The sequence below is a fragment of the Anopheles arabiensis genome, chromosome 3 (genome assembly GCF_016920715.1).
Source record: "Anopheles arabiensis isolate DONGOLA chromosome 3, AaraD3, whole genome shotgun sequence".
Classification (NCBI taxonomy): domain Eukaryota; kingdom Metazoa; phylum Arthropoda; class Insecta; order Diptera; family Culicidae; genus Anopheles; species Anopheles arabiensis.
The window spans coordinates 91,428,727-91,443,026 of NC_053518.1; the positions used below are offsets into that span (position 1 = coordinate 91,428,727).

General features: G+C 41.1%; 1 protein-coding gene across 11 annotated transcripts in view; it reads right to left on the reverse strand.

Moving 5' to 3' along the window:
- Window positions 1-3,590: 3,590 nt before the first annotated feature.
- The window catches only part of LOC120902545 (insulin-like growth factor 2 mRNA-binding protein 1), a 66,435-nt gene continuing 55,725 nt past the window's right edge, over window positions 3,591-14,300 (reverse strand). For all 11 annotated transcript variants that reach the window (XM_040311382.1, XM_040311383.1, XM_040311386.1 and 8 more), the window contains one exon: window positions 3,591-13,995. In XM_040311382.1, the coding sequence (XP_040167316.1) occupies window positions 13,795-13,995 (201 nt within the window). In that variant the 3' untranslated portion in view covers window positions 3,591-13,794. The remainder of the gene's footprint in view (window positions 13,996-14,300) is intronic.

Here is a 14,300-nt window from a genome sequence, read left to right on the forward strand (position 1 = left end):
TTCTCAAGCCTTTTGCATGGGTTTTTTTTGTTGCACGGTGTGAGCTTTGTATGTGTCTGTCCGGTGAAAACAACGAAAAAATAGGAAACTATGATTATAAGTATAGTAATTATAGTCATGATGATTACGATTAAAAAAATAATAATAAACATAGTAATAATAGGCTACAACTAATGATAATGTAGTTTCGCTTTAGCAATTAGAATAATTTTAAAGAATCGTACGAGAGAAATAAGCATTCTTGTTTCAGTGTTTCACCAATCCTACAACCTAGGTGTATATATAAATCTTTATCCTTTATATATATATATATGGGAGTCTCTATATATATATATATTGGTTTCATGTTGCCCTAACCCTCACCACGCCATTTCTCTCTTACTTTTCTCTCTCTTTCTCTCTCTCTCTCTCTCTCTCTCTCTCTTTCTCTCTCTCTTTCCCATTATCTCTTCTTCGCGCTTATAGTTGGTTCCATTTGTTGCCCTACCTTTTTTTTACAGTAATAATAATTAAAAAAAAAACAAAAAAAAGTATTTTTATCCTCTCCCTATTCCAGTTGTCTCCCTTCGCGATCCTATTCCCAAACATCTTTATGCTCGCTTCCGGTTCCATTTCTTTGATCTTCGTTCCTTTCCCACACATGCTTTCCTTGCTCCTTTTCCCCCAACCAAAAAACAAACCAACTCCAAACAAACTAACCGCATCCTTTTCCTTTCCTTTCTCGCTCTCTCTCTCTCTCGCTCTTTGCCCCAATTCCTACTGCCCTTCTTTGCTGGTGGGAGGGGTGGGGGAGGGGGAGGGAAGAATATAAATACAGATAATGACAGGAATATAAACTATTATCACACAGGCATGTCAATTATTTGCATTATATCCTAAAACACATCCACTCATTATCCTTTTTCGCCCCAGGGGAGGGTTCGGGAACGACGGCGACGACGACGACGACGACCACGCGCGACGAACGGCGACGGTTATGCAAAAGATGAGATTTGACAAAAAACAACAAAAAAAAAAAGAAGTACAAAAGAAAAATAATCTTACGGGGACCAAAAACAAGTTCGAACGTTTTGCAGTGTCCATTCGGTTTCATCTACTTTACACACATTGGGGGGGTATTCTTCTGTTTGTTTCCCATTTTCCCATTTGTTACTGTGTTTGTTTTGCGATTGTTTTACGATCTTGAGGTATGTTGGAAACTGTTATTAATTTTCTTTTGTCTATTTTAACTGTTTTTCATTGACTTCTGTGTTTCAAAAATAAAAAAATAAAAAATAAAAACTTTCGCTTTTTGTGTTGTGCAACTCTGTCAAGGTATTTAAAGCAACATTAGGTAAATTGGAGAAAAATCAAACTTAACACACAGACACAAAACAAGAGCATGAGAACCAGGGGGGGGGGCAATGTGCAAAACGTGATAAACCGTCCTTAAGTAGCAGGAAAAGGATGATGATACGCGGAAGATAACGAACTGTTTCTCCTCATGTTTCTCCCTCGCGAGCAAAGCCCTCGCTCTTCTCCACTGCCTCTCAAAAACCTAGCAACTTGCGGTGTTTGCGTGGTGACATTAGTACAATAAGTAGTAGTAGTAGTAGTAGTAGTAGAAGTAATCGTAGTAGTAACAAGAATAATTGGGAATAATCATCGGTCGAACGGGTTAACCTGCCTATTTCTCTCTCTATCTTTCTCTCGCTACATCTTTCCACTATTTTTATGCATTTCAAATGATATTCAGCGCACACAACAAGTAACCACACACACAAATACACGTACACGTACGCATACTAGCACCACTACCACCATCAATTTCGATTTAGGTGTAGTTCAGTCTCCATTTTTGCATGTAAAAACAAAGCCGATGGTGGCTGTGCTAGCTTGTTTGTGTTTGTCTGTGTTTGTGTGTTGTACTGTAAAGAGATGTTTTGTGGTTTTTCCCCCCTCTACTTGCGCATACTATTTTCTATTGTTTTTTTCATTCTCTTTTAAATCGCTAAAATAGCTTACACACTAACTGAAAAGGGGTTTTACACTTACAGGAGGAGCTGGGAACGCAACTAGCTAGCTAGCTTATTTTAAATTATTCCGTCTTTAACAACACAAAAATGCATTTCCTTGCCCGTTTTCGGCTGAATGGTGGTGGTAATGGATTGTTGTTGTTTTGTTTCGCGATTACGTCTATTTCTTCCCATTCTCCTGTAGCTGCGTAGCACTAGAGGTTGGTTGGTACAGGTTGTCTTACCCCTTTCATCTGTATGTGCCTGTTCTCTATGCTCTCCCTTTTTAACACTTTTGTCCTTCGAAAAAGAAAAGCTGACACTGAAACGATCTACAGGGCCCTAAAAAAACGATAACGCAAGCAAACCATAGTGTGTTAACATAATAATTTCGAAACATTAAACCAAAAACAATGTATGTTTTCTCCGTGCTGCAGCACACAAACTCGCTTAGAAAACGGTACAAAAGGAGAAGAGGCGTTAGTTGTGTGCTTTTTTTTTTTGAAATACACAAATGTAGTTGTTTCGTCTCGTTTTCTTCTTTAGCAGCCTGATGTGGCGTTCTATTTCATCCTTTGCGTATAATGGTTGCGAAAATCAAGACCCTTTTTTTTGTTGCTTATTCTGATAGCAATTATTAGCTCTAATTTTTCGTGTTTTTTACTCTCTTCTGTATTGTTTTGTTTTGTTTTGCTCTTCCTTTTGCTCAAAACAACCTTTCTGGCTCTCGATTCGGCGGATGTACGAAAAATTAAAGTAATGTTGAATACAAAACACATGCAGTATTCCATAGTAGTAGTACAAGTAGTTCGATCTTCATAGTAAGCAATTAATTAAGCGAAAAGTAGCATTTTGTTTTTTTTTTTTTATCCCTGGTAGTACAATAAAGCATAATTTTTCTTCAAACTTTTTTTTTTGTAAGCGCGCTTTATGTTGTGCTTGTTTTCTTTTTTTTGTTTTGTGTTTGCTGTCTTGTTTCACACATTCTTAGCTTTTGTTTTTATTACTCTAAAATTATAATGAGAAATTAATTTTAAACGCTTGTGTTGAATTGTTTTTATCTTCTTCTTCTTGTTTGCTTATGTTTTTTTTGTTTGTTTTGTTTCCCAAGGTATGAAGTAACCAAATATATGTTTTTTTCTTTTCTTTACACGCTACACTCATCCAATTTGGTGCCTCCGGTTTAAGACAGTGTAGCGGGATATAATTGTATGTTTTTATGCTTTTTGAAAGTTTACTTTCCTCATGTGTTGTGTGCACTTTAGGCAGCGGAGACACTAACATAAGCGTTGCCTGTTTGCCCGTTGGGTAAAAACACAACAATTGCAATAGTTCTACAAGATTCTACAGCGAAAACAAACACAACGACCCATTGGAATATAGTGAACCATTGTTGTTGATAAACCCACCCGTGTGCGAAACACCAAACTAAGAAAACTCTCTCCGCGTCTTCTACTTTTAAATGGATATTTGTTTCGGTTTTGGTTTCAGAAGGGTTGAGGTTTCATTTAGTGTTTTTGAAAATTTGCATACTGATCTTAGCAGTAATATTGGGATTTGTTAGACATATTTTTTTTTCTTCATTTTTCATTTAAGTTGTGTGGGCAGCTTTTCAAACATCAAATTCCAAGTTGTATGTTGCGGATGTGTTTTTTGTTTCCCTTTTGTGTTTAAATGTGAAGTATGCTTATTATTACTATATATTTTGGAGGAATTAGTGTTTGCCTTTCTGCCATTGGTTAGTACACACGCGGGTGTAGGTAGATAGTTGGCCATCGTTTACACGCTTTGATTGGTTACTGATGCACCATTCTGTTGTGTCGTGTTTGTGTGTCTTGCCCTTTGCAGTGTGCTTCTTGCGTACACATATATTGTTTTTGTATCTTTGTATTCCTCCCTTTGCTTTATCATCTCTCTGTTTATGTGTCGCTTAGATAGTGTACGATTTGCTTGGCTATTATATTCTATCTTCAAACCATGAGGTATAAACAGTGTTTTCCGAAATATTTCATTTCATTCATTTCAAACCTGAATTTGCTTTTTTGCTTCACTATTTCCAAGATGCTTTTCATGTTTTTTTTGTTTACTTTTTCTCGTGTTGAATTTTTGCGTCATATTGATCAGCGATTGCTGCCCGTTTGCTGGGACAAGGTGATCTTTATCTTCCTCTGCTTCTTCTTCTTCTACGGTCTATGAGTGAATGGGTATGACATTTATTAAAAAGTTCGTTCAAAGTATGTGCTCCGTTTGCTACCATATACTCTACGCCAATTAGGGAGGGTGTTTGTGAGAGAAAGGTTTGGGTGGATGTGGTGTTTTGTTAGCTTAAAAGTGTTAAGATCTATTTGTATTGCATTAATTTTAATACCCACCAAAGGGTGACGACACGGTAATGATAGATTAAATGATAAAAAAAGCATTAAAAACTACCAATCGTCTGTGCAGCAAATGTGCAGGACTGCGCCCTTGGGATTATGCATTGATTGTTTGTTTCTTTTGTTTGTCTTCTATTCATTTTGCGTGCTTGTTTTATGCTTTCACTATATGATTTCACGTCAATTCAAATGTATTCAGCAGCAGTATTACAATAGAACGATTCGAAAAGGGGGTTTCGAAATTAAATCATTAGTTTGTGTTTAATTTTTAACTTTTTCTTTTTTTGTTTGCTTTTTGATCGCTTTTCTGTTAATTTTATGTACTGTAACACACATACACTCACACAAATTTAGCCAAAATTTCCGTTTCACTTTCTGTTTCCATAATACATCAACTAACACCGTGTTATGGGTAATGGTACCGCGTATGTTTTCTTGCCAGTTTTTCGGGGTGAGACTAATCATCATCATCATTGGTTGTGTGTGTACGCGAGTGTACCTCAACTAATAGCTTACGTTAATTGCCAATAAAGATTTAGTTTCATGCTTTGTTTTCATCATCTTTTTTTGTCCGATCACCTTGTCTCAGGCTGGTGTGTGGTTATCCATATTTAGTTATTTAGTGTTTCTCTTTTGCTCGTCTATGTTTTCGTCTACTCCAAATCTTCTATATTATTTTGTTTTGTTTTGTGAATTCGCTTATGATAGTAGTTTCGTTTTGCATTACATTTTTCATCTTGTTTTGTGTTGTTTTGTCTTCTCTTTTATATCTGGCAGTGATACAAGCTTGTTTCGAGGGCTTTAGATTTATCCAATTTCTCTTTCGGCCATGTTTGTTCAGGGTGTCACTTTCCTCTATTAGCATTCTCTAAAAGCATTTGTATAGTTTTTTCTGCTTCCAATTTTTGTTTTGTTTCCTTCTCGGTTTGCGTGCGTTCATGTTCGCGGTTCTTGCTCTGGCTTATAGGCGCACAATTCGCTCTATTACCTTTGTGTGTTTGTGTGTGTGTGTGTTGGGAGAGTTTTGCCATTATTCTTGCACATTGTTCAGGAGTGACCATAATCTTGCTTCTATGTTGCTTTTCCATCAAGCGGAGTGTAGTGTGGACGCTATTCATTCGGACTTGTATTCTTCCAGTGTTTAGTTTTGCTTTGCCTTCCATTGTTGCAGTATTGTTCAGCTGGGTCGAAGTTGAGTTCGATTCTTTTGACGCGGAGCGTTAAAGGAAAGTGAAAAATAACAACACTTTACAGCGGTTTCCTCAAGTGTTTGTACATTTCGCATGCGTGTTTCTGCTGTCTGCTGTGCGTGGTGAACTTTTCCGGGCAGCGGGTTTGCGCAGTGGATCCTTCTTCATCCTCTCTGCAAGTGATTGTTGCAATGTAAAAAAAAAGGGTAATCCAACCGGATTCCATCATCTTGTCGTCTTGCCAGTAACGGCGAGTGGCGTGGAATTATTAAATTCGCACGAAAAAAAAACAAACATCATTTTTGTACTGTTGCGGGTTGTTTTTGTACCAAATTCCAGGGAGCATTGAATCTGTGGCACACCAGAACTGTGTGTTTTTGAAAAATATATGTTCTCTATAGGCGTGTGTACGAGACAGGCGTTGGTGAAATTGTCTGTTTTGATCGATTGTGTTGGCATTTGTGTGTGTGTGTGTGATTTGGGCATGGTTAAAAAAGTGTTCATGGTTGTGACTTCCAGATAAATTAATCGGTTTACATCCGAACCATTGAAAACAAAAAGAATTGAGGACTGTTTTTAACAGCGTCCTTGGTAAAGATTGAAAAGTTAATTAACAGTGTGTGTGAGTGTGCTAAAAAAGTTACGTTGTTTTTTACACTGGCCAAGAAGAATGTTTTTTTATCTTACTTCCCCCGTATTGGGAAGACTTTTCATCGTGTACCGCAAAACTAAAACAAACATCACCAAAAACAAGACTGAATTCCGAACAACATTAAATTTAACCCAACAAAAAAACAAAACACACCTTCGAAAGCTAAATGCCTCGTCATATCACAACACTTGAAAATACTAAAACAACACACTTTGCGCACTTTTCGTTACAACCCAAGTACACTCTAAACTTACACGTGTACATTTGCTCTTCACTGCAGAGCGGAGCATTTTGCAGAGAGTTTGATTATTTAGTGTGTTCTCTTTCGCTCTCTTCGCTCTCTCTCTATCTCTCTATCTCTCTCATGCTCTCCAGTACGTTGTTCGGCGATTTGTACCGCTTTGAGTCGCTTTGAGTCGCATTGAGTGGTGATGCATTAATATAACGCAGCGCCATCTCGCGGGCGAAATTCGTTCACTACCAACTACTAAGTGGCACTCGGTGTTCGATAAGTTTAAAGATAAAATAATTTTTACATCACCAACACACGCGTTCATCAACTGGTTCCGCAGAGCTGTTCCGTTGGACAACAAACAAACAAATGGGAGCGATGTTTTCTCTTTGTTGTTTGCTGTCTCCAGCTGAAGATTCCAGCTTTTACACTATTTCCAAACAACTCGCCTGAGCGGTGAGTGGTTGAGCGAGCAACATTCTGTCAACGCTTCTTCTCCACACAGCGAGCACACTTGCACTTGCAACGAAACACTTTCCTTCCTAACGCAGTTCTCTGTTCAAGTTCACGCCATCTTCTTCAAGTCCGCCATACCCTTTGTGTTGCCTTGGGTTCCGTTCCGCTCTTCTTTACCAATATTCAACGATATTATAGCCTCTAGTATTTTCAATAAATATTAAAGTTGTTAGCTAAATATCATCTGCTTGTTTTGCTTCACTCTTTCTACTCTCGTTTCTTCTCCGCGCAACACGCACAAGTTCAAAACACCACGCCCTTGCTGATGGGCGAAAAGGGAACAACACACACTGTACGATTTTGTTTGTTTTGTTTTCTTCTCGATTGTACCTTCGTCTCCGAAATGAATCAATACTTAGTAAAGCGAACCGATGTCATCTGTCTCTCTCTCACTCTCACTCTTTCACACGAATGTCGCACTTTGTCCTGCTCCACTTCTTAATATACTTAATGCTTTGTCCAAGCTAAACGATGGCCTCCATCTTACTTTTTTTTTGTTTACTCCATAAGATCCGTATCTTCATTTCATCTTTTTTTTCTCCTGCGTTTTGTTTTGTCTTGTTTTCTCCTTCCTCAAATATGTGTATATATAATATATTTTCAATATAATATATATAATAAAAAAATCTAACAATTGATTTTAGTCACTTTGTCTCTCTTGTTTACTGTTTGTCCTCTTGCGTACCTTCTTCTTATCTCTTGCCAACTTCTTTCGCTGCTTCTACGAATATTTATACTTGCTACGATCTCGGGTCCTCCCGTGTACAACGATGTGCTGGCGCTTCGCAACATACAATTCTGATTTCACCACCCATGGCGCAACATGGCGCCGCCTACTTCGTTCCGTTGTCCAACAAAATGTCCACCTATTCACCTATGCACCAAAGAACTCGAGCGCCCGTTGTACACGCGCACCATTATAAATAGTAGACAAAAAAACGCACAAACGTCACACGTTTCAGATTTTTTTTAGTTGTTTGTTTCACTCTTTTGGTTTTCTTGTTCTCACACGGCGCGTGTCCTGCTCTCTCTCAGTCCAACGGTAGTAGTACTTGTATCAATTTATGTGTGTTTTTTTTTCTCTCTTCTTTTTGTGTTTAGTACTTAGTTCTTGCGTGTTTTCGTGTTGTTTCTTCTCCGTAGGAAATGCGTTCTTTTATGGGCTTCCTTGCGCTTTCTGCTACCTTTGTTGTTGCGAAAGCCCTATTGCAAGCACACGAGTTTTAGATTAGATAAGTAAGGAGGATATTTTGCTGCTGGTTTTCATCCCATTTTGCCTGAATTGAATCGCGTATTTGTGTTTGTAGTGCAAGATTTTCAGTTGATTTGGAATATGGTTTTTGCCGCTCCGATGTATGAATGCTGGGTGCCAAGTGTTGAGTGGTAGCGAACACCTTGTGTGTAGCACTGTCCTTTTCTATATCTATTTCTTCACATTTATCGGAACTATATTAGGACAGCTTTTGCTGATACGCAAGCGATGTTCATGTGTACAAGATTACTTCCTACATTAGCGACACTTTTCTAACTCTGCCCCTCTGAAATTGTGAGCTTCATTCGAGGTTTGATTTTACAGTTTGGGTTTGCCTTTAGAATTTTTCCACCTGCGCCAACCGCGCCATGAGTATGTGTGTATATATGTTTCAATTTTGTCTCTTCCGTGGGCCGTTTAAATACCGCCACGATAGATTCCGAAATTCAAATGTTGTGTTCCACCAAAACGAGTAGCCAAAACTTGTGTGGTACACGCATGAAGCGTGCGTGATAATTTACCTCCAATGTCGAGCATATGTGCCAAGTGCCCACGTCTAACCCGATTTCATTTCATCTATCACTAAAAGATACTACAAAAAAGAAATGAATGCTCTAAAACGATATTTTCCCGAATTACAAGATATGTTACAAATTATAAGCATAATGCGTTATTCTTTAAACTTCCCGGCGATGCACCATGTATTAGTTGAATTGAAAACTTTGTATGGTTTTGTTACAAAAAAAATAAGAAGTTATAAACCTAGTTAGCCCGTGATTTATCGATTTTCTCCTGTTTGCGTTTCGCCCGTTAGCGACGGTTTAAACTATTGTTGGAAGATTCGGTAGTAGTAGTGCTTGGGAGGGTTCAGTAAGGTGATGAATATGTACGTATGGGTGTGTAAATATAATTAGAAAGACTATGCATATTATGTTAAAAAAACAAACAAACAAAACATCTTCAGAGCTACAAAAAAAGTTCTTCAAGGAAACAAAACTATTTTGATTATATATCTTCTGCTTACCTTTCCACATCCATCCAGCTCCCGCCCACTCTTACGTGCCGCTGTGATTTGAGGTACTTCGCTTACACGGGGAGTTAACAAATGCCCCGTAGACACCTACTCAAACAAACAAACATTCACAGCAGCGACGGCAGCACGAGCGAATGGAGGATGAGGTACGGGCAAGGAAATAAACAGCCATTAATTCAAAGATTGTGAGAAGTAAAAAACGGAGTAGTCAACAGGCATAAAATAAGGCTACTAAGGGATGTTCAGTAAGGGGCACAACAATGTCAACAAGTTTACGCCTATAATGCGCACACTATTACAACTCCGCGTTCAACAATAAGTTAAGCAAAACGACGAGGATGACGGGCGGCACCCTCTCTCTCCTGGCTACTAGCGCTTACAATAGTAGTGTACAATAGTCAAACAGAACCAACACGTGCGTGGCTGCTTGCGGGAGGCATCATAACCTCTTCCCGCAAAACACGTGTTACGAAAAAATAGAAAGAACATTCTTTAACTTTTAGCACATTACGATAACATTCTACATTTAATAAGGGGGCGGGTGGTGGGGAGAATTTAAAAAAAAATCGGGTACAAGTTGCAAATTGAATTTCGCCCACAATCCCCGGGGCGAACCCCGGGGTGCAGGTTCCGGTAGCAAATTTAAACTACACCACACACGATCGCCAGTAACAGGCGGGCGTCGGGCGCGCTCGGCAATAAATGCTCGGTGGCCTATATTTTGTAACGCGGCGAAGGCGGCGCCTTCTTCTCGCGTGAGGTAAGAGAGGTCAAATTCGTTGCTTTTCCTTGTATCGCGCGCAAGGGATATCAGCACGTGCGCAAACGGTTTCTCCCCCAAGGGTGGGGAAGAATGTTCCACCCCAAGTGTAATGCACTTTCTGCCTGAGGTATTGGGTTTGTAGTTTTTTCTCCTTTTTCTTCTTCTTTCTCTCTCTCTCTCTCTCTGTTCCCGGGTTTCTCGCTTCCTGCTCATGGTTCTGATATGAAAGGAGTTTGGAAACCAAGAGAAGTTTGCGGCAGTGGTCGGCACGCAACGTGACGCGCCAAGAGAATGGATGGATTTGGCTGGTTTCAATGTGGCCGCGCGCAGCTTCGTATCGTCGCGTTTTTCCTCCCCTGTTTTCCGACGTTCCTCTATACACACACACACATATACACTTACATCCCAAGCACACATTTGCTCACTCACGCACACATACAAGCACTTATCCTCATCGCTTAACGTGTTTTCGTAATAAATAGTTAATAAGGCATGCCCGGTTTACAATCCGTTGCTTCTCTCTACAGGGGCAGATTCGTTCTCGGGCAAGGGCGTGTGTCTGTCGGGACGCTCCAGAGGCGCCACACACGCGCCACACGCCTCGCAGAACCTTGGTTCATCTTATGCGCTTCTAAAATCAAAAAGGGAGGCCTCATCGCAACATCATCCTAGCTATCTTCTACGATTTATCTTGCGGTTTGTCTCCTCCAGGGCGCACCTCTTTATCTCTCTCTTTCTCTTTAATAGCTCGTCTTTTCCACTCTGATGGCAACTTTAAAAGAGCCAGCATCTGTCTTGGTTGCTTGCAGTGTCTACTTGATCGCTGCAAGCTTGCCTGCTTCACCATAGATAGTTAGAAATTGAGGGTTAGGGTATTGGGGGTAGACATCGCTGTGACAACTTGCTTCCGGGAGGGAGTTACACTCCTGGCTGGTTGAAGTTGTTCCGACAGGGCAGCGTTGTTCGTCCGGTCTGCCATCCCCAAAAACGGAACCACCCGTTGCCCATCTGTCTCATTGGTATTCAGCAAAACAACACTCACATCATCATCGTTTTTTATCCGATAGTCTTTGGTCAACCCGTCCCGGCTCGAAAAGGGGAAGGGCAGCGGCGCTTAGCATATTCGATGCAGCTGCGGCAACGGTGTCCGTCCGTCCCGCACGGTTTGTCCTTCCCTCCGCTGAAGCAGTGGGCGAAGCGAATGCAGTAATCAAGTAAACACTGCGATGCCAAAAATGCAACCAACGCAGTTGAGTCGAGCAGATCATCCATCCAGATCCCCCTCCTTACCGGAGGATTGGCATGGCGGCAGTGGCATGGCTAATCGCGGCTGTTTTTCTATGCGTAAAAACAAGTCCGCCCACAGCAGGAACTTTGTAAAAACAACAACCACGGGGTGGATCATCATGTATCCCCCAGTACGAACGAAAAATTCTGCCTTTGCGCGCACAAATCTTTCTCGCCTCCCAGGTTAATACTCTGTTTTGTCGCCTTTTGTACCTCGCTCGCTACTACATCCTCTAGCTAGTTTGCATCCCTATACACACACACACACACACGCGTAAGCGCACTGCAACTAGTTGTCTAAAGCAGTCACTCCTCGCATACGGCCGGTCTAACATCTCAGGTGTCAGGCCGCCAATCCTCTTTCACACAAACTCTTACATTCATCGCACACATACACACACATATATCCTTTCGCGCAAGTTTCGTTTGCCTTAAAAACGAACTCTTCTAAGATTGAACAAAAAAAAAAACCATTTACATACTAAAGTTTTAAATCTCTCATTGCGCGATCGTTTAAGACAAAAGACCAAAAACATATCCCCCTGCGTCCGACACTTATCAACTTATACAAATCCACAACACTCGCGCACTCTATGCGCAAACCCCTTTTCTCTTGCGCGTTTTTACAGGATAGCGTGTGGCGCACACTCACACACTAGATATAACGCAAGTTCCTATCATCAACTGAATAAATTAGCAAAAAAACGCACGTTTTTCAACAAGCTTAATCGAAGTACCTTACACGGCATTGGCTTTACGTTTTGTGTTGCTTCCGGCTCTAGCCCGTTACGTACTGGCGTACTATTTTGCGTGGATTTATGTTTGGAAAAACGGCAGCTAACAGTTTCTGCTCCTTTAGCTGCCGTCCCTGGACGTACGGCTTCAGGAACTCCATTCAATCAACGCGCTCAACCGATCTAGTACCTTGACGCAATCTCTCTCTCTTTGTTTTGGCCAGTAGTTTTTGCATTCGTTGAAAAATTCGTAGGAATGTTTTAAACGTTGCGTTTTGCATGCTTTGCTTTTGGGGGGCAACACACCACTTTGCTCTTTTCAAAACACGCTGCTGGATTATGTACGCGCAAAACAACAAACACGCCAGCTTGGTAGGTTGGTAGAGGATGACACCATTTGCCGTTTGTTTGCTATTTCTAGAGTATGGGTTGTATCATTAAATCGAATTTAGTACGGCAAGCCGAGCAAATAGAGCACTTTCTTCTTGCCCGGTTTGCCCGTACGTTTTTTTAGGATGAAACGCTCCTTCCGCTTCCGCATGTTTCTGCATTGCTGCGTCTGTACGCGCGCAAGACGATTTTCGTACTGGCTATGCTTCTTACAATCTATTTCTTCATATGAATTAGTACATACCATTGAAAGTGCTTTGCTTGAATGTTGAACTCGTTTCCTATTTGTTTTTTCATCTTCTTCTCTTCTCCAGCGTACGATCGGGAACGACCCACCGATCGTCCGCGGTCTCTCCCATATGATGATGTATATGGTCACGAATTTTATCATGACGGGATGTTTTGCGGGATTTTACTATCGTCTCACTCCCCAACCACAAACGATTTTGTAATGTGTAACGTACTTCTATTTTCTTCTTTCTCCTTATCTCTCTCTCTCCCTCGCTTCCGGTACCTGTTGAGGAAATGGTTGGATTGATATTCTGACGCGTTGTTGCTACTGGGCGGAATCTAAGACTTAGATTGGTTGGCTATTTTGATTATGGTTTGCTGTAGTAGTAGTAGTAGTAGTTGATCGATCGGAGGGGGTAAAGAGAACTCCTCCTCCAGCTTAAAGAGGCTAACGGTAAGATCCTCCCTTGGGAAGGATCGCATAAACCTCGCTTTAACTATTGCATAAGGGGGATGCTGCGTATGCGAACAAAGGAACTGGGGCAAAATAGTAATAGAGGTAAATATAACAACATTTACAAGCTAATATATGGAAAAAAACAAGGGTGTGACGTGCAGCAAAGCGCTGGTCGTAGGAAAAATCTATACAGCCAGGAAGCTTTTGTACTTCCGAGACCAATCTTAGACTGCCTAAGCGCGCTTCCTGCCTCGCCACATGAACTATGGGGTTTCCCGTCTGCTCTGTCTGCTGGTGGGATATTTGGGGCTATTGCAAGTTCTACTATTGGTGATGTATTTGGCTTAACGGTGTGTGGTTGCTCATCCCTTCCTCTTTGGGGTCCGCGCGACCCATCCTCTCATCGGTACTTTCCCTTTCTCTCTTCTTCTCTTGGCGTAGGGGACACTAAACACCGGCTGTGTCACTCCGCGCATCAAATTATATCTTCTTTTCCCGTTCTACACACCTTCCGACCGTAGAGGATAATCGTACAAAATATGAGGCTGATGATAAGGATGATGATAATGATGATGGTAGTAGTTGTGGTGGTGTTACTATTGCTACTCTTGCCGTCGGTACCGTTACCACGCTTCTCTGCTCACTCTCGACCTTCATCTTCTGGCGGCTCAGGACGACCACATTTTGATTACGCATTTGTACTGGACGACTGTTGCTGGGGAGGTGTCGTCGTGACGGCGGCTGTAGTGGTAGTGGCTGCAGTTGCACCGGCAGCGGGCGTCGTTGCTCCTCCCGTCGTCTGGTCCTTCGCCTTCTGCGACGTCTGTCGCTTGGTGACCGGCGGTGGGTTCGTGGCCAGCATCATCGTACGAATACGCCGCTGTGCCGACTGCGTTCGTGTTGGCGAGAGTAAGGATTAGTACAGGATTAACTTCCATTTTTTTTCACAACAGTTTTGGTGAGGTCTGATTGAGAATCGCAATTCAGAACGAATTTGAGTTTTGAATGGGAACATGGGATTTTCCACTATTCAGGATTTTAATAGTTAATATTCTTGAAAGGTGTTGAAAGGAAGATCTCAGTTTGAATCGGAATATCCGAAGAGTCATAAACATACTTCAAATTCTTGAATCTTCAGATTATATTTTAAGACAATACCAAAGATTCATTGGTCTACACATTCAGATTTATGAT